The sequence below is a fragment of the Hippocampus bargibanti genome, linkage group LG04, assembly GCF_051943395.1.
Source record: "Hippocampus bargibanti isolate YZ-2025 linkage group LG04, ASM5194339v1, whole genome shotgun sequence".
NCBI lineage: Eukaryota > Metazoa > Chordata > Actinopteri > Syngnathiformes > Syngnathidae > Hippocampus > Hippocampus bargibanti.
Genome location: NC_142737.1, coordinates 30062171 through 30088215, shown reverse-complemented (window position 1 = coordinate 30088215; position 26045 = coordinate 30062171). Strand labels below are relative to the sequence as shown.

General features: G+C 45.1%; 1 protein-coding gene across 2 annotated transcripts; it reads right to left on the bottom strand.

Moving 5' to 3' along the window:
• Window positions 1-14261: 14261 nt before the first annotated feature.
• On the bottom strand, window positions 14262-26028 carry LOC148899668 (tigger transposable element-derived protein 4). Of its 2 annotated transcripts, XM_088995073.1 has the most exons (4): window positions 25946-26018; window positions 17994-18334; window positions 17010-17431; window positions 14262-16730 (listed from the first exon to the last, which is right to left on the bottom strand). In XM_088995073.1, exons 3-4 carry the CDS (start codon window positions 17343-17345, stop codon window positions 16074-16076), a joined length of 993 nt encoding a protein of 330 aa, XP_088851199.1. In that variant the 5' UTR covers window positions 17346-17431; window positions 17994-18334; window positions 25946-26018; the 3' UTR covers window positions 14262-16073. The 2 variants fall into 2 exon arrangements, with proteins under 2 accessions (XP_088851199.1, XP_088851200.1); XM_088995074.1 differs by lacking the exon at window positions 17994-18334 and having other exon boundaries at window positions 25946-26028.
• Window positions 26029-26045: the final 17 nt, after the last annotated feature.

Sequence of the window (26045 nt, the reverse complement as noted above, 5' to 3'; positions counted from 1 at the left end):
AACAATGAACCGACAACGGATGGTCGTGCCGGGTGTCCTTTTAAGTGACAGTGATTATAACGACCAGCACCTGCGAGGCTGCCGGCAGGGCTGACATCGCTACCCGTTGGTCACCAATCTGATCGGGACGACCAGCACCTGTGCAGGTGCAGGCGGGGCCGACAGCGCCCCCCGTTGGTCGCCAACCAGATCATGACAGTACCCCCCCTTCAAGGGGCTGCTTCCAGAAGTCCCAACAGTCTCCCAAAAGGTCCACTCGCCAGGGAACGGTCGGTGGAGAGGGCAACCGCTGCCTCTCCAGCACACGACGGGCGGCGGCCCGATGGGAACGGGACTCGGTCTTCATCCACGGCACGGATCGTCGTGGGCGTGAGTGCGATCCCTCTCGCACGTTCACGCGACGGCGCATGGCTCAACATGGACGTCGCACTTCCAGGCGCAGAATGGCACCCCGTACGGCCGTATGGGACCAGGTCTCGGCCGGACGCCGACGCGGGCGCGAACTGCCCGGCACCGGGGGAACAAGACCAGTCCAGAGCCGCTCCGGCATCCAGCGGTGAGTGGGGTCTCGGACTGACGTTGACGCGGACGTTGCACGGCTCGTCGTCGATGAGACTCAATTCATCATGCACGACGACAGCGTGGCTGGACGTGGGCGTGCACAGCCAGTCACCCAGTTCACCAAGACCACCAAGAGCCAAGCGGTCCCAGAACGCCATCAAAGAGACAATGTAGTGCAGATAGTGTATCCCATCAACACGTTTTATTCATTGTAACCCAAACAGAAATGGATCCACAACGTGCAGCAACCTGATTAACCAATTTAGACTCATCTGGTATGCCACAAGGAACTCCAATTGCACCAATGTAAGTGGAATCTCAAACCCTCAGGGACGTGTCACGTCAATACTGGGCAACCTCTTTCCCCCTCATCGACGTTATGTACCCTCTGCTGTGAACAGAAACACATTCATCAGTAAAAGCAGTCGCACCAATGTGCAAACACCCATGGCATCCCCTAAAGCAGAGCTTCTCAATTGTTTTCTGTAACACTTTAACTCCCATTTGGCAATAAGTCCCCCGTCAGAGAAAAAAAAAGAATGAAGCAAAAAATAAAAGTAAAGTCAAAGTCAACTTTATTGTCAAATATGCTAATATGCATGACATACAGCACTGATGAAATTAATGTCCTCTCGGACCCAGCGTGCAGGCACTTATAATGTGGCTAAAAAAACAGACAATTGACAACAGACAATGCATGTAATCTCTGAATGTAAAGTGAGGTAGTGTCGTATGTAAAGTGAGGTAGTGTAGTAATGCAAGAACAAAAGGAAAAAGGATGAAGTGAGGTCTTGCAGAAAAAAAAGAAAAAAAATGAGGTGGGTGTTGTAAATGTCCTGAAGGAAGGGGAGAGTGACGCCGATGATCTTCTCAGCTGTCCTCACGATGCGCTGCAGTCTTACGGCAGGACACGGTGCAGGTGCCGTACCACACGGTGGTACAGCTGGTCAGGACAGTAACATTATTATCCGCTGATAATACGGTTCAAAGAGCACTCCCGCATTACATCAAAACCCGATTAACACCAAAGAACTTCTTTTGACTTCTTTCTGTTCTTTTGACTTCAAGACGGCGCCGCGAGAGTGGCTGCCTTTCCAGCAGCTCATGTATTTTTGTTTTTCTACTTTCATTCCTTTCATCACTTTGCTGCTGTGAAATGTAAATTTCTCCACTGTGAGACTAATAAAGGCATATCCAATCCAACTTCTTCTTTTCCTTTTGGCTTTTCCCTTCATGGGGGTTGCCACAGCAAATCAGTGTCCTCCATCTTCAGAGGTTTGATTCACATGGATTAACACCATAGAACAAAGGAAAGAAACACAGCACAACTTAAAGCTGTGAATAACCACATCAACATCATGTCAGTCCATAAAAGAAAATATCATAGACAAAACAATATAACACCAAATATTTGTAATAAAATTATACAAATATTGTTTTTTTTTTTGCAAATTAGCCCACCATTTGAATGATACCATCATATTGAAAAATAAAATAATATAAATTAATAAATGTTAGGGGCATTTATTAATGAAGCAGGGACCAAGAGTAAGAACGAAAAGATTCTTTATTCTTTGGGACGGTACATAATGAAACTGCTTTCACCCAGCTGCTGGGTCTGTTTCTTTCCCTGTGTGTCTGTCTCATCATGAAGGGTCTGTAATGCATTCTCTCACAGAAAGGAAGGAAATCATTCTTAGTAGGTGTTAGTAGGCTAGTACAGTGTTAGTGGTTATTAGCACGTCTGCCTTTCCGGAGAGCACAAACTTTCTTGGGGAATGATTTTGTAGTGAACTGCACCCCTTACCAAAATTGCAAATTGTAATTAAGGATTGGAGGTATATTCATCATCACTTCCCCCTGTTGAGACATGAGAAGTCTCAATTTGCCTCTTGGAACATGTTTTCTTGGAAAACATGACACATCTTCGACATTGCAGATTATCAATTTGCATCGCACCATGTGTCAATCACTGTCTTGAATTTCAAGGCCAATGTTTGCATGTCTCTCAACACTTATGTGAGCACCAATTCATGCGCCATTTGGCTCGAAAATTTAGCACGATGAACGCGGCTTCTTCCGCTGCTCAACCACTCCAGTGTTTGCCCAGGCTGATCACATCTGCAGTTTTCGTGTGGGCAATACATTTGCATGTCGCCACATTCTTTGGATGGAAGACAGCCATCAATAATTATTTTCACGAGTTGGCATGTCAGGGTGGGCTCTTCTACTGATGTGGGTATCCCTGGTTCCACTGGTTTGTGCGGTGTGTGGAGAAAACATTTTGGCAATCTGTGAAATTGTTTGTCGTACTCGTCTTTTGTCATCCATGTGCAATGCAACATTGTCACTCGCTCCGTCGGACCATTAGACACGCCCGCTCAGTACGTCCAACAGGCTCTTCCCGTTGATGATGTGTCTTCCCCATCAGTTACTCCCCCTCAGGATGTCCATGACATCACGACCAGCAAAAACAATCATCAGCGTACTTAATGAGTATGTGGCGTCACAGGTGCGCACCGTGCCTTAATGGGAATCTCAGCCTGACACCTTTCCCAGGCTTGGAAGGTATAAAAGAGCAGCCGTCGGGGGACAGTGGAACAGATTCATCTCAGACACAGACACACGCGCAACTCCCAGAGACCTGCTAATAATAATAATAATAATAATAATAATAATAATAATAATAACAATAATAATAATAATAAGCTATGCTGCTATCAGGGTTCGAGCAGCCCTGACCACCTTGGCGTACTATTGGGAGACTGCTTTAAGGCAAGTCACTGACTGCCGTGTCAATTATAACACATTTATTTTTCTTTGAATCATACATATACAAAGTTAAATGCTAAAGCAGTGTCTGAAATGTCCAGTGGTTCATGATTCACTTCTCTCTATCTATCCCTGTCTCTCTCACTCTCTCTATCTCTCTCTCTCTATACATATCTCTCTATATTTCTCTCTATTTCTCTCTCTATCTATATCTCTCTCTAACTCTCTCTCTCTGTATCTCTATCTCTTTATTTCTATCTATCTATCTATCTATCTATCTATCTATCTATCTATCTATCTATCTATCTATCTATCTATCTATCTATCTATCTATCTATCTATATCTGAGGCACAGCCCCCACACCACTCACAACATCAAGGCTAATCTCATGTGAGGACCATCCACTGGCACAAATGGACAGAATAACATCACGTCCAGAGTTTCATGAATCTTCTGAAACTCATGACAAAAAGTTACTGGACACCCGGGCAGACAACTCTGAAAATTTCTCGACTGTGAGACTAATAAAGGCATATCCAATCCAATCCAATCCAATCCAAAGTTGCATGCCCCATTTTTTATATTTTATTAAGGATGTACCTACCACAAATGCTCCCTTGCGTCGTCTGCTACAAGCCATGTGAACTCCTCTTTCCACAATGCTTTTAATAATGATACCTTGATTTCTAAGCGGCTTTCAAAACTATCAAGGAACTTTACAGCAGGGGTGTCAAACTCATTTCACATCATGGGCCACATATGGCCTCGGTAGATCTCAAGTGGGCCGGACCATTAAAAGTATTCCATACATGCTATAAATAACCAAAATATCACATACATTGAGACCTCAACTTACAAACACCTTATCTTACAAACTTTTCGTCTTACAAACTTCAAATTTCTGAAAATTAAACCTTATAATAAGCACTATTTTAATAATACACACCCACCACGGCTGGCGAAGTGATCTTCGGCGGAAGCACACGACCGAACAGCACCAGAGGTTAAGTTATCAACAGTCCTTATGGAAGGTGACTCTCCTTCCATAAGCCATCAACGACCATCAAAAAGGTAAATACAACTTTATTTTACAGCACAGTTTATTTTTTTAATTACAGTCCTCATGTAATGTGCTTCTCTTTCCAAACAGCAATTCCGTTTGACCTTCGACCTCCAACGCCATTCCATCAAGCCGTCAATGACCATCACAAATGCAAATAAAGTGACTTTATGATACAATGCAGTGTATTTCTTTCATTACAATACAATAGCACATTTATTGTGTGTAGTTTTAAGGCTTATTTAGTTGAAAAGTATATTTTATGGAAACCCGGGAACGGATTATTCCCATTTTAATGATTTCCTATGGGAATTTCTTTTTTGAGATACACACTTTTCGCCTTACACACTCTGTCTGGGAACCAATTAAGTTCGTAAGTTGAGGTCTCACTGTATTTCATTAGTTTTGGTGTAAAGAAGCAAAAGAACATTAGGAAAATGATGACATTTAATGAGCATTCCTTTTACACAACATTTCGTTACATGAACAAACGTGCAATTTACTTATCATTCACACATATGCATTGCAACCGATGCCAATGATTCTACAACGGCACAAAACTTTAACAATAAATTAGTATCTAAAAATATAATAACACACTTTAAGATTAAATGATATTTACATCTGTGTAAGCTCTCAGTCGTACAGGAGTGGTCCATCGATGAGAAGGTTTCTTCAGCCGTCATCTGTACTTTTTGAAGGTGTCGGACGTTTCGCCTCCTATCCAAGAGGCTTCGTCAGCGAACTAAAGTCTGACTGGTCGTATCAGCCCTATTTATATATCCCTAATGTTCAGACATGGCGGCGCCGGACACAGCTATGATAGCAGAGGACCACTCCCTGTGGCCCCACTGATTGTTCCTACATTCCAGGAATGTAGGAACAATCAGTGATTGTTGATATTTATAAAGAAAGGAATTTTCAAACCATTGTTTTTGTTCCTGATATTTGGCATCTTTTGGCCTGTACAAGTGCATCAATACCAGGTGTCAGGTCCTGACTAGCTGACACTTTCAGAATGTCATTTAAGTGCTTGTTCGTGAGTTTTGAACGCATTTTTGTTTTATCGATATTCATTACTGAGAAGATTTGTTCACAACGGTATGTAGGTTGTTCCAAACACGCACAAAACTTTAGCAGCCAGGGCTGTTAGATACTGCTAAAAATTGTCCGGACCTACGGAGGCAAATTTGCCCTTAAAATCTGCGTCACATTGCAAATCAATTACAGTGGGGCCTCGGTTTACGAACACCTTGCCTTGCGAACCTTTCGGTTTACGAACGTTAAATTTATGAAAATTAAACCTTGGATTAAGCACTACTTTTCGCGATACACCCCCCCCCCCCCCCACGGCTGGTGGTAATCTTTGGCGGAAGAACACCAAAGCACACGACCAAACAGCGCCCCAGCCGGCCTACCTTTCCACACCCCTTTCTATGAGTGCACACGTCGATCGTCTTCAACGATACTTTTGCTGTTATAGGACCGAAAAAGACCCCACCACAACCTGATGTTCAGACGAAGAAGACACAAAACAAAATTACAGTCGATGAGAAAAAGGAGATCATTGAGAAACACGAACGAGGTGTGCGTTTGTGGCATCACATGTGCGCATTGCGCTTTCATGTGAATCTCAGCCTGACACATTTCCCACGCTGTGTGTCACTTCCCTGAGAGTAACTTTCTACTACCATTCTACAAATAAAGAGCCCGCTACCGATATGCTAAGTCCACCATTGCTACCATCCTTCGCAACAAAGCTTTACACAAAGGCGTTATTTACTCGATGCTTTCACGTGACTAATGACATCGAACTTGTCACATGCGAGTTGACAGCTGGGGCAGGCCCGCCGCTCCCGACCTCCACCAGCTGATGTCAATCCCCCCATCACCGATACTGGGACATTTCAACGAGTGGCTGTCACCTCACCAGTGACATGATTATAACGCCTCGGACTTGCCAGCACAAGAGTTTGCTTCGCCCGAGGTGATTGTTAGCCGCAATGGCGTGAGTTTGTGGATTTCCGGGATCGCGAGTTTTTTCACCTCTGCGTGCCATTTTATTTTGCCTAGTTTGATAGGCTGGACGGCGTCATTCCGGGTCCGTGGAACCATCGGACTCGCGCCTTTTGTTGTAATAAAACCTCTGCCAGCACCTATGTCTCTGCCGCACGCTTCGGGATTCAACCCCTTTTATTAACGTTCCAACGAGTCAGCTAACCCTGTCACGCTCGGAATGTGACAGTATCATTGTGTTCAGCTGATAGAAAAGGCTTGGCATGATGTTACCCTTCAATCCTTGAAAGCAGCATGGAAGAATTTGTGATGTGCAGGCTTTTATTGAACACTTCCATCCAGAAAAGTTTGTGGCTATGAGAATCATCAACATGATGAATGATAATGGGATGCCTCAGTTTCGTAAGACCTTACAAGTCAGAAAGCAACAGGTGTCAATTAAGAACCATCAACGACCATCACAAATGTAAATAAAGTGACTTTATTATACAGTGCAGTGTATTTCTTTCATTGCAATACAATAACACACTTATACATATAATAAGGTATGTTGCGTGTATGTTTGAAACTTATTTAGTTAAAAAAATATATATATTATGGAGACCTGGGAACAGATTATTCTCATTTTAATGGTTTCCTATGGGAAATTAATTTTTGGGATACACACTTTTCGCCTTACACACTCTGTCTGGGAACCAATTAGGTTCGTAAGCCAAGGCCCCACTGTATTTCTAACTGGATTTCGACCAGTAGATCAGAAGCTTTAACTGTGAAATGTGAGCGAAAAATTGAATATTCTGTGTCAAGTTCACCAAATACCTGAAAAGGTTTCTCAAACTCCCACAGTAATCCTGCAATCTTGTCTTTGTACCGCCTCACGTCCGGATCAGGTCTCGTCACACACACATCTCTCTGACAGGGGAAATGAGGGGCGTTGCCACTCTCCAGTTGCGTGTTCAAACCGCGGTTGAAAAAAAAATGACAGCGGTTGAAAAAAAAACCCACCGCTGTTTTCGAAATAGAACCACTCTGTCCCTTAGAGGACAATCCTTGAATCACACCTCATGAAAAATATGAATTTGATGTCGTTTGTGCAATTTTTCCCCTTTTAAAATCCTGCGGGTCTGATTAAACCTCCTCGGGGGCTGGTTCCACGGGCCATATGTTTGACACCACTGCTTTACAGTCATGGAATCATGTACATTTACGTTTTGTAGCATCATAAATTTTGTTAGCTTCTTTTGAATCTTTCTTCTGGGGCTGAGGTTCTGTGCATCTACTTTGGAAAATGATATGCAAATGCTCGACTTTATAATGCTCCGATTTCCAAACCGAACAAAGATTTCGAAATTGGAATAATTTATCCAGATTTCGAAATCTTCGTTCATACTTTTGCTTTATTGAATAAAGCAAATGTTTGATTTGAAAAAAAATAATTCGTTTTTTTTTCTCGTTTTTTCTTGAAGAAGTTGCCGGCCACCCGGGCGGAGATGTTTTGGAAGTTGTACACCTGACATAAAAGTTGCATGCCCCGGGCGTCTGGGCAGGTGTTATTTCAGACACTTCTTTTTCTTTTCCTTTCGGCTTTTCCCTTCAAGGGGTCGCCACAGCGAATCAGTGACCTCCATCTTCAGAGGTATGATCCGCATGTTTGTTTTGGCCAAGCTTCTATGTCGGATGCCCTTCCTGACACAACCCTCTGTATTTATCCGGGCTTGGGACCGGCACATGAAGACTTATGTCTCTTTGTGGATACAGAACAAGCAACTCGCTCAGTAAAAGGCTCCCAAACACAAAATGGTCATCGGCACAGCAACAATGAAAAAAGCAAAACTATACTCACCATTTGATGACAATGCTCTGATCTTACCATGAAATGGGCATGTCTTTCACTTCAAAAATACAATATGGGACATAATATATATATACACATATACACACTGGCTAAAGTTAAAACCACTTCCCTTCACTGACATTTTCCTGACTTGCCATCAAAGTGTCTGCATAGATTAAGATAGATATTCCTGACTCGTTCACTTCACAGTCCTCTTCTGTATCTTCTGGTGTACCCCAAGGCTCTGTCCTGGGACCACTCCTCGTTATCACCTACCTTCTTCTCCTTGGCAATATTCTCCGTAAATTTGGTATACGATTTCATTGATTTGCGGATGACACCCAGCTCTATCTCTTTAGCAAACCTGACGACTCTCTTCCACCTTCTTCCCTTTCACTCTGCATCTCTGAAATTAAATCCTGGTTTACCCATAACTTCCTCAAACTTAACAGCAAAAAAAATGAAATTCTCCTCGTTGGTACCAAATCCATCTTGAGCAAAGCTAACAGTTTCTCTCTCGCTATTGACAATTCGACCGTCTCTCCCTACCACCAGGTCAAAAGCCTAGGTGTCATCCTTGACAGCACACTATCTTTCCACTCCCATCTAAATAACTGAACACGATCTGCGTACTTCCACCTATGCAACATCAATCGTCTTCACCCGTCTCTCACCCCTCACATTATTGCTATCCTTGTTCAGAGTCTTGTGACCTCCCGGATTGACTATTGCAATTCACTTGTCATGATCTGGTTGGCGACCAACGGGGGGCGCTGTCGGCCCCGCCTGCACCTGCACAGGTGCTGGTCGTCCCGATCAGGTTGGCGACCAACGGGTAGCGACGTCAGCCCTGCCGGCAGCCTCGCAGGTGCTGGTCGTTATAATCACTGTCACTTAAAATGACACCCGGCACGACCATCCGGGGCCGGTTCACTGGTTGTTTGCTGCTTGTTGGCTGCATGCATTGTGTATGTGTTTGTTTAACCTTGGCGGACTTTTACTTTTGGTCTTCTTCTGCTACTTTGTATTTTTTCCATTCAGATGATATTGATGTTTTACATTTTGTTCCTGCTGACTTTATTTTAATACAATTTGTCAAACAACCTCCTGCTCCCTCCTGCCTGCTTTTTGGGATCCGCACCCGCCATCACCACCCTCCCTCCTGCCTGCTTTTTGGGATCCGCACCCGCCATCACCACCTCGCGAACCGGGACATCACTTCTCCTTGGTGTCCCTCAGAAACTTCTCCACAAACTTCAACTCGTCCAGAATTCTTCAGTCCGGATCATCACCAGAACCGCATCCTTTTCAGCACATCACCCCCATCCTCCAAGAGCTCCACTGGCTCCGGGTAAAACATAGAATCAACTTATAGAGAATCAAATTATTCTTTATACATTTAAGCTATCCATAACCTTGCCGCCCCATACCCATCTGACCTTCTTCAAATTTCTATTCCCTCTCGTTCCCTCAGATCCTCTTCCTCCCTCCTCCTCTGTCCCCCCCCACCCCACCCGTCTCAGCACAATGGGGGACAGAGCGTTCAGCTGCTCTGCCCCCAAACTCTGGAATCACTTCCTCCCAACATTCGTAACATCGATTCTCTTCCCACATTCAAATCCCATCTCAAAGCCCACTTATTTAAAATTGCATTTTCTGTGTAGCTCTATCTCTTGCTTCTATTTATAATTGTATTTTATTTATTGTATTGTATTTGTAATTGTTTATTTATATAGTATCTATACTTGTCTGTGACTGTAAAGTGTCCTTGAGAAAGGCGCTTAAAATAAAATGTATTATTATTATGATTATTATTCCCTTTGACTCTGCCTCTCTGAAATTAAATCCTGGTTTACGCATAACTTTCTCAAACTTAACAGCGAAAAAACTGAATATTAATTATTATTAAAAAACTGCTATGGTTGGTTTATTAATAAATATTTGAGCTATCGCGTGATATTAAGTAAAATGTTGTAGAACACCAATGATGACGTCGGACTTTCACCTCTTCAGTGGGTGGGAAGGTTTCCAACGCGACCCTTTATCAGCGTGTTTCAAGAGTCGGCGGGTGAATGGAGGAGAATCTGGCGTCACTGATGCGCACCACTGCTTTGATGTCTTTGAAGCCCTTTGATATATTTGAACTGCGCATTTTCTTTAAATCTTTGAGACGAGGCTTTCATCAACAACCCAAGTTCATGTCACGTGATAATACGTAATTCTAACAAGATGTCATCTCAATGTGGAGAGAACTACTAAAGTGCTCAATAAAGTGCACAGTAAGAATAACGTCTGTGTAAGGTCTCAGTCGTACAGGAGTGGTCCACGGATGAAATGGTTTCTTCAGCCGTCATCTGTACTTCTTTGAAGGTGTCGGACGTTTCGCTTCTTATCCAAGATACTTCTTCAGCGAACTAAAGTCTTACTGGTAATAATGGCCCTATATATAGTCGGGATATTATCCCTACTGTCCAGAAATGGTGGTATGATAGGTCCCTGCTCTCAGGTTGGGGGAAGCAGAGGACTACTCTCTGCGGCTCCACTGATTGTTCCTACTGTCCTGACTAACAACTGGCCTAATTGCCCCACTTCCTCCAGTATCACCTCATCAGCATTACTAATCCTATGATGCCAAAGCCGGCTGTTGTACGAACGATCCAAATTGAACCTCACCGCACCATATCGGTTTCGTGAAGGAATTAGCTGTTTGATGAAAATTGCTTCTTTTACTCCCCTTTCAAACCATCTATGTTCTTTCGCTAAGATTTTAACCTCATTGTCGTCAAATGAGTGGTTGCTAGCTTTTAGGTGCAGATGTACTGCCGATTGAGGCCCACTAGTATTATCCCTGCGATGTTGATAGTATTTTTTTGAGAATGTGTTTAGTCTCCCCAATTTATTGCTCTTTACAATTTTCATTCTTACAATGTATTGAATAAACTACATTACTTTGTTTTTCATTTGGCAGCCTATCTTTTGGATGCACTAATTTTTGCCTTAAAGTGTTTATCGGTTTGAAATAAGTAGGAAATTTGTGTTGCCAAAGGACTGTAGTTGTTCAGAAACTCCTGCAATGTAAGGTACTGCTACTCCTCTCCTTTTTGCATCTTCAGAATTTTTGGTTTCAATCCCTATTCTTTCTTTCTGACATTTGTTAGACGACCACTGAGAGTACCCGCAGTTTGTGAGTGCTCTCCTGATATGTTTTGACTCCTTTTCTCTACCTTCGATGCTTGTGGGTATTAGTTTAGCCCTATGCTGGAGGGTTCTGATAACTCCTAGTTTGTGTTGTAGAGGGTGGTTAGAATCGAAAAGTGAGTCTTGGTCAGTGTGCGTAGCCTTCCTAAAGACTTCTGTTTTTAGCGCTCTGTCCTATTTTATAATTACTTTACAATTCAAAAAGGCTAGGCGGTTCTCTTTAATGTCCTCACGAATAAATTTAATGTTGATGTCTACCGAGTTGAGGTGATCTGTGAATGACTGAATTTCTTGTTTTTTAATAATGATGAAAGTATCGTCCACATATCTAAACCAGTGTCTAGGTTTTGTCCCCGGGAAGGATGTGATGGCCTGTTTCTCCATCTCTTCCATGTACAGATTAGCCACTACGGGTGAAACTGGTGAGCCCATATTACAACCATGAATTTGTTTGTAAAATTTCTCCTTAAATGTGAAAAATACGTAGTATTAAGGCAGATTTCCAATAATTGGCAGATGTGGTCCGGTTTAAGTTTGGTTCTTTCATGCGGAGAAACGTCCGTCAGCAGTCTCGTCCTCACCACTGAAACTGCTGCTGGGGTTGGGACATATGTAAAGAGGGAAGTCACAAGTCCAATATGAGGTCTTTGATACTCTCTACAAACCCTGTGGTGTTGTCTACCTGATATTCTGTGTTACCAACCAACAGAGCTAAGATAGTTTTTAAATATTTGGCTACATTGTATGGAGAGGAGTCAACGCTACAAACAATGGGTCTGAGGGGGAACCCTTCTTTATGTATTTTTGGCAGGCCATAGATACATGGCGTGGCCTCTCCCGGGTATCATCTAAAATACATCTGTTTGTATATATGTTTTCCTTTCTCTAACTTTTGGAGACAGTCTATAATTTCTTTCTTGTATCTATTGGAAGGGTCCCTTTTTAATTGCTCATAAATGTTAGAGTCACTGATTAACCTATATATTTTGTCTTCATCATTCAATATGTTGAGAAGCACTGTACATCTACTTTTTTCTGCTGGCAAAATAGTAATATTTTTATCTTTTTGTAGAGTAGTTAACACCTTTCTCTCTTCTAATATTATGTTGGACGGAGATGGTTTGGCACTACTGAGAAGGGCAGATATTTTAATGCGTAGATCATCTGCCTCTGGTTTGAGTTTTGAGTTTGAGACCGATGCTCTAGAGCATCTAGAGCAGGGGTGCTCACACTTTATATATATATATATAGATATAGATATATATATATATATATATATATATATATATATAGATATAGATATAGATATAGATATATATATATGTAGTTATTAAGTGTATTGTGCAATATTGTCTTATTCAGTTATGCAAGGTACATCAACATACATTGTACATACAAAGAATCCTTAATAAATTTGAAAATAATTATGTTTTGCATTTTTGTAGTGGGTAGATCATTTTGACCTGGTTGCTTTTATAAGTAGCTCGTATGCTGAAAAAGTGTGAGCACCCCTGCTCTAGATGCTCTAGAGCATCGGTCTCAAACTCGCGGCCCGCGGGCCAAATACGGCCCCCGAAAGAATATTTTGCGGCCCGCCTTGATATGAAAGATTAATGTTAGTGCGGCCCGCATGATTGATATGAAGGAAACTTGTATATATATATATATATATATATATATATATATATATATATATATATATATATATATATATATATATATATATATATACAGTAAAGTCTCGTTATATCGATATCGGATATATCGATAGTCCCGGTTATATCGATATTTTTTCGGACTCCCTTGAATATCGATATAACGAGACTTTACTGTATAACATAATAAATAACTAGTAACATTTTTTGTAATTACCTGAGTTTACTTTGACGAATTGCACTGAATTGAATCAGCCAGGGATGCATAGTCCGGACAGTAGCTGTTGACAGCCAGCCTCAAGCACATTTCCAAATGTTCATCAGTCATGGTGGAACGGTATTTGGACTTAATGATCTGCATGTAGGAAAAGGCTGACGCACATAAATAAGTGGAGCCGAATAATGCAGTCAAGGAGGTAGCACATTTCCTCATGTTGGGGTACTTTTCCTCTGTGAGTAAGTTCCAGAACTGTTTATGAGCCCTGGACTTCAGCTCAATGTCGGTTTGTAGAGTCAAAATTTCATCTTCCACTCCAGAGGAGCTCAAAGGAAACAGTCCTGCAATGTTTGATGCGAGTGAATCAACCTCAGCATCTTTCTGAAAATGATAGCACATGAATCTAGCCACTGGCTTGAGCAAAGAAAAGTCTTGAAAGCGTTTGTCAAACTCTGACAGACAATCGTTGATCTGCACTTCTACTGAGCGTATTTTACAAATATTCCACCACATATAGCTATATTCCACGTTTTAAGACTCGTGCTGAATATTCAGGAAGAGTTGGCGACGATTCCTGACGTGAGTTCAGAAACGCCACTGACCCAGAAATCGACACACAATGCATTTTGGATACTTTGTTTGGTCTGAAAACTTCGTGTTGATCTGTGTTGATGGCGAAATTAGAAGGAAAACACCTAAGTAAAGCGATGGTGAATCGTGTGTTGCACCAAGACGACTATTTGATACTAGTTGGCACAAATTCCCAGCAGACCAATCAGCCCATTTCCAAGGGAGCTTGGGCGTCATCTTGTGGATTTTCTGGGACGCTACATTGGTGTCCTGACGGCTCAAATTGATACGGAAGGACTTCTTTAATTGATTGCAAATATTTATGCTTTCCTCTTCAGATCTATTTGAATCATATTCGTACCTGTATGAGTAACACGAAAGCATCTTCTCCGAATCTGAAGCCATTGTTTTGATTCTAGACTCTAGAATGCCTTGCTCTAGAACAGCGGTCTCAAACTCAATTTACACGGGGGCCGCTGGAGGCAGAGTCTGGGTGAGGCTGGGCCGCATCGGTTTTTCCACAAGAAAATCACAGATAAAACATTCCAATGTTCTCAAAATCTTTATTTCTAAGACACAAAAAAAACGAATTAAACGAATACATGGAAAAATGAATAAACAATAAATGAACCAGTAATAAATAAATAAAATAATGTAATGATGAATGAGGAAAACTAATTACAGTAAAGTCTCGTTATATCGATATTCTCGGGAGTCTGAAAAAATATCGATATAACCGGACTATCGATATATCCGATCCTGCGCCGAACTGCATTAAGGGGGGGGGGAATGCGTAAATGGGGCATCTTTGTTATGGCATGTAATTTCATCATTGGGTTCATGGATTGCGTATCTAACATGTTTTTTTGTACAGTAGTGAAGTGAAAAATAAAGTTGTGCATAAAATAAAAACGTCTTTACACTTTTTAATGACTATTTCCTTTCAAAAATGCAACCAACCAATGCTAAATCCTCAAGTTCTATTCACACGAAGCCACGAACGCCAGCATGTACAATCATATGAAAAACAGTGATTGTTGCAAGCAATAAAGATATCTGGATGCAACACAATTAAATACTGTACATGGATGAAAAACCAAAACTGCAACGTTTACATAACTTACGTGACAGTTCGAGAGAGTGCCTGAATAGAATGCCGGCGCGCAGCTGTGACATAACAACAGCTTTTTGTCTGAGAACAGTGTTGCATCCGAAAGCCGCCAGTAGAGGGCCCCCATGCTCCATAGGATACAGTATACAGTAAATCTTTAATCGATTGCAAACATGTATGCTTTCCTCCTCAGAACTACTTGAATCATATTCATAACTGGATGTATAACAAGAAAGCATATTCTCCGAATCTAAAGCCATTGTTTGGATTCTCCAGCAATGCAAGACGTCTTGGCGTGACGTGAAGTCATTTTTATTGGTGTTTTATTATACTGCGTGTTTTGGGTATTGTAGATGCTATAAAACCTTTTTCTGATGTCAGTCAAGAAACACAAAAAGTGATGTTGGTTGCCCTTTAATGCACAGTATGGAATGTACAGTCATTTTCAAAATCATCACGCTTGAGCAGACAAAAAAAAAACAAACATTGTTGCAAAAAACGCTTGCATTCATATACAGTACATGTACATAACACTGCAATTAGTACGTATGTATGCTATTTAAAAAAGTCATCAATCTTCTTCTGCTTCCCATTTTTATATTTTAATATAAACACTTCCATCTTGTTTAACGTTTCTAAGAAACCGGATGCATTTTCTACGGATTCAAAGAAAGATCGCATGTCCGCAGCACCTTGCAACGCTTTTGTCGATGTTGCAATAGGTGTGCATTCAGTCGGTTCTTCATCATCATCATCATCATCATCATCATCATCATCATCATCATCATCACGGGAATCTCCTGTGGCATACTTGGCTTTGACCTCTGCTGCGATATCTGCATCTGATGAGCTTGGGAATGTCGCAATGTCTTTGTCGACTGCAACATACGATGCAATGTCAGCGACTTTTAGCTTTTCAGCCAACACTGCAAGAGGAATGTTGTCGTCATCCTCTTCATTAGCTGCAGATGTTTCCTCACTGCTTCCGTCACTGCACCCTGGATGTTCAAATTTGCAGTGATGGAAGCAGTTCTTGATGGTGTTTTCGGACACTGTGCTCCACGCTTTGGAAATTGCTCTAATGGCATCCAAAACAGTCCATTGCAGCTCTTTCCCCTTTTCCATCGCTTTTATGATCTCCTGTAAAAAAAATTGTTCTGTAGTGGACTTTTAGATTTTGGATGATACCCTGGTCCATGGGCTGCGTATGGCTTGTGGTGTTCGGTGGCAAAAACACCACCCTGATGCATCGAAGGTCATAGCTGTCTGGATTGGGATGGGCTGGACAGTTGTCGATGACCAAGCATATTTTTCTGTTCTCACGCCTGAGCTTTTTATCCCAGCTTTGCAGCCATTCATTAAAAATGTCTGACGTCATCCAAGCGTTTTTGTTTGCTTTGTAGGTGACCGGCAAACTCTTCACGCCACTGAAGCACCTTGGTTTTTTTGATTTCCCGATAACAATAAGTTGTAATTTATCGGTATCCGTCATGTTAGCGCACGGCATGATTGTAAGTCTTTCTTTTGAACGTTTACCCCCGCGGCAATCCTCATCATTGTAGACGTATGATTTCTCTGGCTGCAGCTTGTAAAACAAATCAGTTTCGTCAGCGTTGTATATGTTGTCGGGGTGGTAATCCCTCAGCAGCTCTTGCAGTCTGCCATTGTGCCAGTCGTCAACTTGGTTCTGATCCACTTTCTTGGCCTCTCCAGTAATCTTGCGTAGCTTCAGATCCTTCCAAAGTCATCTTTATTGTCAAATACAGTACTGTATGCTAATATGCATGATATACAGCACAGATGACATTATGTAATGTCCTCTCGGACCCAGCATGCAAGGCACTTATAATGACTTTAACAAACATACAGTAATACAGTACAGTAAACATGAAACATGAAAACGCAAATTTGCCAGGAGAGGGGAGCCACATGTTCACGCGCCGCCATCTTGGGAAAACCAAACATGTACGACAACACAAAGACACAGTCATTCATTCTTCAGGACTTGCTGTACCTTTCGTTCGTTGTAGCGATTTAACCAGCCTTTGGAGCATTTAAAGTCGTCATGGCCCAATTCTTTTGCAAGCGCTTTAGCCTTGGTCTGCAGCATCGCTCCTGATACCGGGATGTTCTGGTTCCTCGCTTGCCTCATCCAGGTATCCACCGCGTCCTCAACATCAGGGTGCGCCGCCTTTCCCATCCTCTTTGAGCCAGGTCCGAAGTCCAGCTCTTCGTATGCCGTCTTTATTTTATCCTTACTCTTCAACCATGTTGATAAAGTATTTTGCGGCACGTCGAATTCCTTTGCAATAGAGGATTTGCTCCGTGTTGGATTCTCCTCAACTGCCATGACTGCTTCGTTCCGAGATCACAATTCTTTCGTTTCGCCATTGTTGAAGACACGCGAGCTGCCGTCTGATACACACGAGCTGCCGTCTGAAAATGACAAACCGATGGCGGCTCACGTAACCAAGACACGTGACCAAGTCGACCAATGGCGCGACCGATGTATCGATATAAACAGCAAAATGGCCGACGGGGGATGAAAAGGAGCACCGTAATAACCAGATTATCGTAATAACCGGGTATCGTACTAAACGGTACTAATTATACATAAAAAGACTAGAAATGTGCAAGGTAAATGAAAATAGTATCGTAATAAGTGCTTGTTGTGCTTGTTTTGTTCTCTGTTTAGAATTGATTATTTTTTGTGGGTCAATTGTACAAATAAAGTTTATGCTTATTTTGTCCTCTCTTTATTAACAAAAACTGGTCTGGAGAAAAGTGCTTTGGTGAATATATATATATATATATATATATATATATATATATATATATATATATATATATATATATACAGTAAAGTCTCGTTATATCGATATCGGATATATCGATAGTCCCGGTTATATCGATATTTTTTCGGACTCCCTTGAATATCGATATAACGAGACTTTACTGTATAACATAATAAATAACTAGTAACATTTTTTGTAATTACCTGAGTTTACTTTGACGAATTGCACTGAATTGAATCAGCCAGGGATGCATAGTCCGGACAGTAGCTGTTGACAGCCAGCCTCAAGCACATTTCCAAATGTTCATCAGTCATGGTGGAACGGTATTTGGACTTAATGATCTGCATGTAGGAAAAGGCTGACGCACATAAATAAGTGGAGCCGAATAATGCAGTCAAGGAGGTAGCACATTTCCTCATGTTGGGGTACTTTTCCTCTGTGAGTAAGTTCCAGAACTGTTTATGAGCCCTGGACTTCAGCTCAATGTCGGTTTGTAGAGTCAAAATTTCATCTTCCACTCCAGAGGAGCTCAAAGGAAACAGTCCTGCAATGTTTGATGCGAGTGAATCAACCTCAGCATCTTTCTGAAAATGATAGCACATGAATCTAGCCACTGGCTTGAGCAAAGAAAAGTCTTGAAAGCGTTTGTCAAACTCTGACAGACAATCGTTGATCTGCTCCATGTAGCGTGCACTGTCAAGTTGCACACGGGCCTTCCTTTGTGTCTACAGCTCTGACGCCAGGTTCTGGAAATTTGCCAAATCATGTCGCTGTAGCTTTGAGGTTAAATGTTGCATCTTTCGTTTGAAAGCGTTTACGGAGCTAATCATATTGGTCACTGTTTTGTCTTTTCCTTGCAGCTCAAGATTGAGGTCATTCAACAAGTTTGTCAGATCAGTTAAAAATGCCAAGTCCAACACCCATTGACCATCATTTAGTTGCTTGTATTCTGCATGTCCAGATACACAGAGAAACTCTTTAATCTCCGGACAGAGTTTTCGAAATCTTTGGAGGAATTTCCCACGACCGAGCCATCTCACATCAGTATGTAGCAACCACTCAGAGTGGTCGCAGTCAGCCTTCTCCAGATGTGCACGGAATAACCGTCTTTGAAGAGATCTGGCTCTAATAGTCATACTGTCACATCGTCGTCAGGAGCGCGCCCCTCCCCTCCTGTCTCCTCCGCTGCTCCTGGGAGCGGGCCCCTCCCTTCCTGGCTCACCCGGCTCACGCACCTGTTCCCCATTCCCTTAATTGTGCCTTCTGGCTATAAAAGCCACACCTAATGTTCGGTCGTTGTCAGAGTATTTCTGGAAGCCCCCCGTCACCCTTCCGCACTCAGGTCTGGTTATGGTCATCTACCTTCCTTGTTCACGACATTCTGTTGTTTGATGTTGCCCAGTAAAGTCTCTTTATTTGAATCACTGTCTTCACCGTGTATTTCGGATCTGATCCCCGCTACCTTCTGGCGTCCCTCGTGTTCTGTCACCACTCCTCGAGCGGACGTGACATAATACTCCGACCGACAAAGGATCCCGCCGGTGGAGATAAATTCATAGCCGCCCTTTCCCATCAAGTGGAACGTGCAAGCCAGCTGGCTCAAGCGATCGAGGAGGTCCGCCACACCGTGTCCACGCTGGAGCAACGCTTTCAAAAAGTCGTGACAAGACTCGCCTCCCTTACCTCACGCGCTCAGTTCCTTATGCAGTGCTCGCTCGTGTTCGATCAACAACCTTCCGCCTACGTTAGCGATGAGGCTAGGGTGGCCTTAATCACCAGCCTGCTCGCGGGCCAGGCCGAAACTTGGGTGCTGGCCGTCCGGGAGTCCCGACCTGAACTTTGTGGTTTGTACCCGGACTTCGTGGCCGAGCTGCGCCAAGTCTTTCACCACCCGGTCACGGAGTGCGAGGCTGAGGGACTCCTCCTTGACTGTGTGCAAGGAACGCGTTCGGCCGCTGAGTACTCCATCGACTTCCGCAATGGATGCTACAGCTGCATGTTTGCTTTCAACATTTAGCTTGTAGTCGACGTGCACGTTCCTCCATGATGTCCCTGATCCACTGGTGGAAAGACGCTTTGATCCTCTCCTCTTTCATCTAGAACTGCTTCATGTCATCACAAAGAGGGTACAGCAAGTCCTGAAGAATGAATGACTCTCTGTGTCTTTGTTTTGTCATATTGTCTTTGTGCTGTCATATTATTTGTTTAGTTTTTTTTTGTTCTTTTGACTTCAAGACGGCGCCTTTCCAGCAGCTCATGTAGTATTTTCTTTTTCTACTTTCATTCCTTTCATCACTTTGCTGCTGTGAAATGTAAATTTCTCCACTGTGAGACTAATAAAGGCAAATCCAATCAGGCTGCCCGGAGTGGCTACAACGATCGGGCGCTGAGAGGAGTGTTTCGTCGCGGATTGAACACCGCTCTCAAAGATGAGTTGACCACCCGCGACGCTCGCACCACCCTCATCGAGATGATCGATGTAGTCATCTCCCTGGACCATCGCCTCCGGGAGCGGCAGCAAGAGCAAGGTACCCAGCGGTCCAGCGAACCCGGAAACGAGAAGTGGACGAGCAGTGGACGACCACACCCGGCGGCGACGAGCAGGCGCGACTCCAGGAGGAGTTTCCCGAGCCGCTGCAGGTGGGGAGCGGCGGCGATCGAACCAACCCCGGGGGTCGCCGCAGTCAAGAGCCTCCGCCTAAGATCTCCAGCACCCGTAAGTCCCCGGCCAAACGGCGACCGCGGCGGCAGTCGGGGGCGTCGAGGACGGCGCCCGTCACGCGATTGGAGCTGGACGGCGAATTATTCGGCCCGTCCAACTCCCAGATGATATGGGCGCTAGTGGATTCGGGGGCAGACGGGTGCTTCATCTATCCCCAACTGGCAGAAGCATTGGGCTGCGACGTAGAGATTCTCAAAACTCCCAAAGAGATCCTTGACCTTGACGCTCGACTGCTAGCAAATGTTACCCGCATCACCGCACCGCTTAAACTCAGGTTATTGGGTAACCATGTTGAACATCGCCAATTCCTCATCATGCCCTCCCGTAACGTGCCACTCGTGCTGGGCCTCCCATGGCTCAGCACCCATTACCCTTCCATCTCTTGGGAGGGCCCCACCATACAGGGTTTTAGCCCCTACTGCTATGCCAACTGATCTGCGGGAGGCGTTCAGCAAGGACAACGCGCTGGCCCTGCCGCCTCACCGATCGTACGACTGCGCCATCGAACTGCAGCCGGGGGCTCCGCTACCGGACTCCTGACTTTACCACATCTCACACCCGGAACAAGAAGCCCTGAGCACCTACATAGACTCTTCCCTTGCAGCGGGACTCATTCGACCTTCGCGTTCTCCGCTCGGTGCAGGGTTCTTCTTTATCGAAAAGAAAGACAGATCCTGCACCCGTGTGTCGACTATCGGGGTCTGAACGACATCACCATCCGCAACAAATACCCTCTCCTATTCATGTACTCAGCCTTCGCGCCCCTCCAATCGGCGACCATTTTTTCTAAATTGGACTTATGAAGTGCATACCATCTGGTCCGCATCCGAGAGGGGGACGACTGGAAAACCGCATTCAAAACGCCTTTGGGGCATTTTGAGGACCTGGTGATGCCGTTCTGACTCACCAACGCTCCCGCCGTATTCCAGAACCTCATTAATGATGTGCTCAGGGACTTTATCAATGTGTTTGTCTTTGTTTATTTGGATGACATTCTTATTTTCTCCAAATCTGCAGAAGAACACCGGCAGCACATCCGACGGGTCCTGGCGCGGCTCCTGCAAAACCGGCTCTACGTGAAGGCAGAGAAGTGAGAGTTCCATGTCCGCTCTCTGTCTTTTCTGGGGTTCGTCGTGGAGCAGGGGCAGATCCGGGCCGATCCCGCCAGAACCAAAACGGTGGTAGAGTGGCCAACCCCGAAGATGTGCAAGCAGCTACAACGGTTTCTGGGGTTTGCCAATTTCTACCGCCGCTTTGTCCGCGGTTATAGTAAGAAGGCACTCCCACTCACTAACCTCACTTCCACCAAAGTCCCCTTCAGGTGGTCGCCCGACGCTGAGGGGGCGTTTAACCACCTCCGGCAAGCCTTTTCCAACCCCCCAGTCCTACGTCATCCTGACCCGGACTCACGGTCGAGGTTGACGCATCCGAGTCCGGAGTGGGGGCGGTCCTATCTCAGCGCTCTCCTGCCGACTAGAAACTTCACCCATGCGCCTTCTTCTCCCGTCGGCTCAGCCCCGCAGAAGTCAACTATGATGTAGGGAACCGGGAACTGTTGGCGGTCATCCTGGCGCTACAGGAGTGGAGACACTGGCTTGAGGGGGCCAAACACCCCTTCACAGTTTATACCGACCACAAGAATCTGACCGCAATCCGGGTGGCCAAGAGACTAAACTCGCGGCAGGCCCGATGGGCACTCTTCCTCACGCGGTTTAACTTTACTCTCACCTACTGCCCAGGGTCGCAGAACACCAAGCCTGACGCCCTATCTCGCATCCAAGAGCCGGCAGAGAAGGAGGAGACCATGGCCAACATCCTGCCGGCTCAACACATCCTGGGCGCCCTGCGGTGGGAGGTTGAGAGGAAAGTCCAGGAAGCCCCATCCCTAGGGGTTGCCCGGTGGATCGCCTGTTCGTCCCCCCGCGCTCCGCACCAAGGTGCTACACTGGGGACACACCTCCAGGGTCGCCTGTCACCCGGGGGTCAACAGGACGATCCAGCTTATCGCCCTGGTGGCCGGAGTACCGGAAGGACGTCATGGAGTTTGTGAAGGCGTGCCCTGCCTGCGCTCGTGGGAAGGCCTCCCACCAACCCCCGGCAGGACTTTTCTAGCCACTACCTGTCCTCTCCCGACCCTGGTCCCACATCTCCGTCGACTTTGTCACAGGTCTCCCCCCGTCCCGTGGTAAGACGGTCGTCCTCAACGTTGTGGACCGCTTCTCGAAGTCGGCCCACTTCGTCCCGTTAACCAGGTTGCCGTCTGCTGTCGAGAATGCTCAACTCCTGGTTAACCACGTCGTCCGTCTGCACGGGATTCCGACGGACATCGTGTTGGACCGGGAACCGCAGTTCGTGTCCAAGGTATGGAAACGTTTCTGTTGATCCCTAGGGGCGTCGGTGAGCCTGTCGTCTGGCTACCAACGGCCAGACGGAGAAGAAGAACCAGGACCTGGAGGCGGCCCTCCGGTGTGTTTGCCTTCAAATTCCTGCGTCGTGGGCCCTCCACTTACCTTGGGTGGAGTGCGCCCACAACACCCTGGTCTCCACAGCCACAGGTCGGTCCCCGTTCATGTCCGCCTGTGGTTATCAGCCGCCTCTGTTCCCCACCCAGGAGAGCCAGGTGGAGGTCCCGTCCATCGAACACCACCTGAGACGGGCCCATCGAGTATGGAAGGAGACCAGGGCCGCCCTGTCGCGCACGACGTCCCGGAACCAACTAGTCGCGGACCGTCGTCGCCTACAGGCACCCAACTAGGGACCTCCGGCTGGCCGGGACGTCGGCCAAACTGGGCCCACGCTTCACAGGTCACTTCCCCATCGAGGCCATCCTCAGCCCGGTCTCGGTGAGGCTCCGGCTGCCACCCACGATGCGGATCCATCCGGTTTTCCATGTTTACCTCCTCAAGCCAGTGGAGACCAGCACCCAAGCCCTCGCGCCCCCCCCTCCCCCGGATGTTGAACGATGGCCCGGTCTACACCGTGCGGGAGATACTGGACTCCAGGCGCATGGGCAGGGGAGTGCAGTACCTGGTCGACTGGGAGGGCTATGGGCCAGAGGAACGCAGTGGGTCCCCCGTTCCTGGATCCTCACCCGGGCATTCCATGCGGCTCACCCCTCCAAACCAGGTGGGCCGCCAAGAGGTGTCCGTTAAGGGGGGGTGGGGGGCACTGTCACATCGTCATCGGCGTCAGGAGCGCGCCCCTCCCCTCCTGTCTCCTCCGCTGCTCCTGGGAGCGGGCCCCTGCCTTCCTGGCTCACGCACCTGTTCCCCATTCCCTTAATTGTGCCTTCTGGCTCTAAAAGCCACACCTAACGTTCAGTCGTTGTCGGAGTATTTCTGGAAGCCCCCCGTCACCCTTCCGCACGCAGGTCTGTTTATGGTCATCTACCTTCCTTGTTCACGACGTTCTGTTGTTTGATGTTGCCCAGTAAAGACTCTTTATTTCAATCACTGACTCCACCGTGTATTTCAGATCCGATCCCCGCTACCTTCCGGCATCCCTCGAGTTCTGGCACCACTCCTCGAGCGGACGTGACAAGAACAGGCGATCTTCATTGCCACATCCATCATCTCTTTCATGTTGAGCATTTTAGCGCATAACGCTTGTTGGTGGATTATGCAATGGTAGTTCAAGAAGTCTGGGAATGCAATAAATCCATTCACACACCCAACCATTGCAGGTGCTCCATCTGTGGTGATAGACACCAATTTGTACACTGGGAGCTGAGTTTTCTCGATAAAGTTTTTAAACGTCTGAAATATGTCCTCTCCTCGCGTCTGTTCTTTCATAGGAAGTGCTGTCAATAGCTCCTCTTTTTCAGTGAGATCACTAAACACCATACGAATGAAAATGCACATCTGGGCTGTGTCACTGACATCTGTAGATTCGTCCAACTGCAGTGAGAAACAATCACCGATGTCCTTCCACATTTGCTGGGTTAAATCCTCAGCCATGGCTTCACAGCGCCGTGTAACTGTATGTCTTGACAGCTGCATAGCTTTGATTGAAGACAATATCTCTGTCTTATTTTTAAAGTCTCTGAACCAGGAGTCAGCTGCTTCAACGAATGCGTCTTTTACCATCTCTCCGTCTTGGAAGGACTTATTGTTTTTAACGATGGCGTGACTCACTCGGAACGATGCTTCGGTGGCGGCTTTCGCTTTTGAAGTATGTTGAGTGAAAAATGACTGCTGTCCGGACAACTGGGATTTTAGTTCGTCCACCTTTCTCTTTATCAGCTGGCTTTTCGGTGGGAAGTCAATGTCGTATTTTCCATGAACAGTCCGAAAATGCCGCTCCACATTTCCCTTCTTTTCTATTGCGATGGTAGACTGACAGTTGAGGCAAATGCATTTTGAAAATGACATCGTGAAGAAAAAGTCCACCTCCCATTCCGAGTGAAAGTGATATGTTTTTGCCTTCTTACTTGGTCCAACTTTCTCACTCATTTTGATCACTATATGTTTTCGCAAGGGCTTAAAATTTGAGGTAATTCGCTGACTAGCTTGTAAATTTTGCTGGGTTTAGCGCCGTTGTTTACGCATGTGCGGTGACCTCAAGGTCAAAATTTCATCTGAATGGTTGCCCTGTATGTCAATCAAGTGATGGGACGTTTGATAGGCTGACAAATGTTTTTTTTACTGTCACGCTGCGATCGACCAGTACTACCTCCGCGATCGACCAGTAGATCGCGATCGACGTAATGAGCACCCCTGATCTAGAGCAAGGCAAGACGTCCTGGTGTGACGTCACGAACAAGGGGGAACCATCTTCGAGTTCATTTTGAAGTAGTTTTGGGACAATTTAACTCATTTTTATTGGTGTTTTTCATTTGACTAAAACAATCATCCCGCGTGTTTTGGGTATTTTGGATGCTGTAAAACGTTTTTCTGATGTCAGTTAGGAAACAAAAAAATGGTGTCGGTTGTCCTTTAAGTTATTGGAAAAAGAAAAGAGGATTTGTGGTGGGCACTAGGACCAGGCATCTCACCCAGCAGGTGCACAGGAGGGTGCGGGTTTATGTTACATATATTTCACTGCATTTTCTATGTTTGAGTCAGATCCACTTGTTAGCCGTTGGAATAAACACGTCTATGTTCAGTCTCGTGTGCTCCTTCCTCAACGACTACAGATTAATATTTTGCACCACAGCCGTATACAAATGTACTCTACACATTATTGGAGGAGGGCAAAAAAATTACAATGTTTTACGTTTCACTAAATTAAATTCCCTCAAGTAACTCGTGTACATACAGTACTAATAATGACACGCAAATACCCTTTAAGAGTATTGAATTTATTTATTTTTAAATGATCTTGTTTTTACGTTACTGGTGCAGTTAACAATTTCCGTTTATTTGTTTTTAGTTAACAAGCTTTATTAGTTTCTTTTGGGGTCCATATATTGAAGCGTTGCTGTTGTGTAAGTACCTTTTGATGCTCTGTCTCATCTATTCATACGCTGAAGACCCCAGGTTCAGCATTCAAGGAGAGCACTCACAAACTGCGGGTAGCCTCAGTGGTCGTCTAA

Coding starts and splice junctions, on each gene's coding strand:
- LOC148899668 (XM_088995074.1), bottom strand. CDS start 17,345: ATGGCAGTTGAGGAGAATCCAACACGGAGCAAATCCTCTATTGCAAAG. Junction 16,731..17,009: donor ATCGCTACAACGAACGAAAG/GTACAGCAAGTC, acceptor TGACTTTGGAAG/GATCTGAAGCTACGCAAGAT.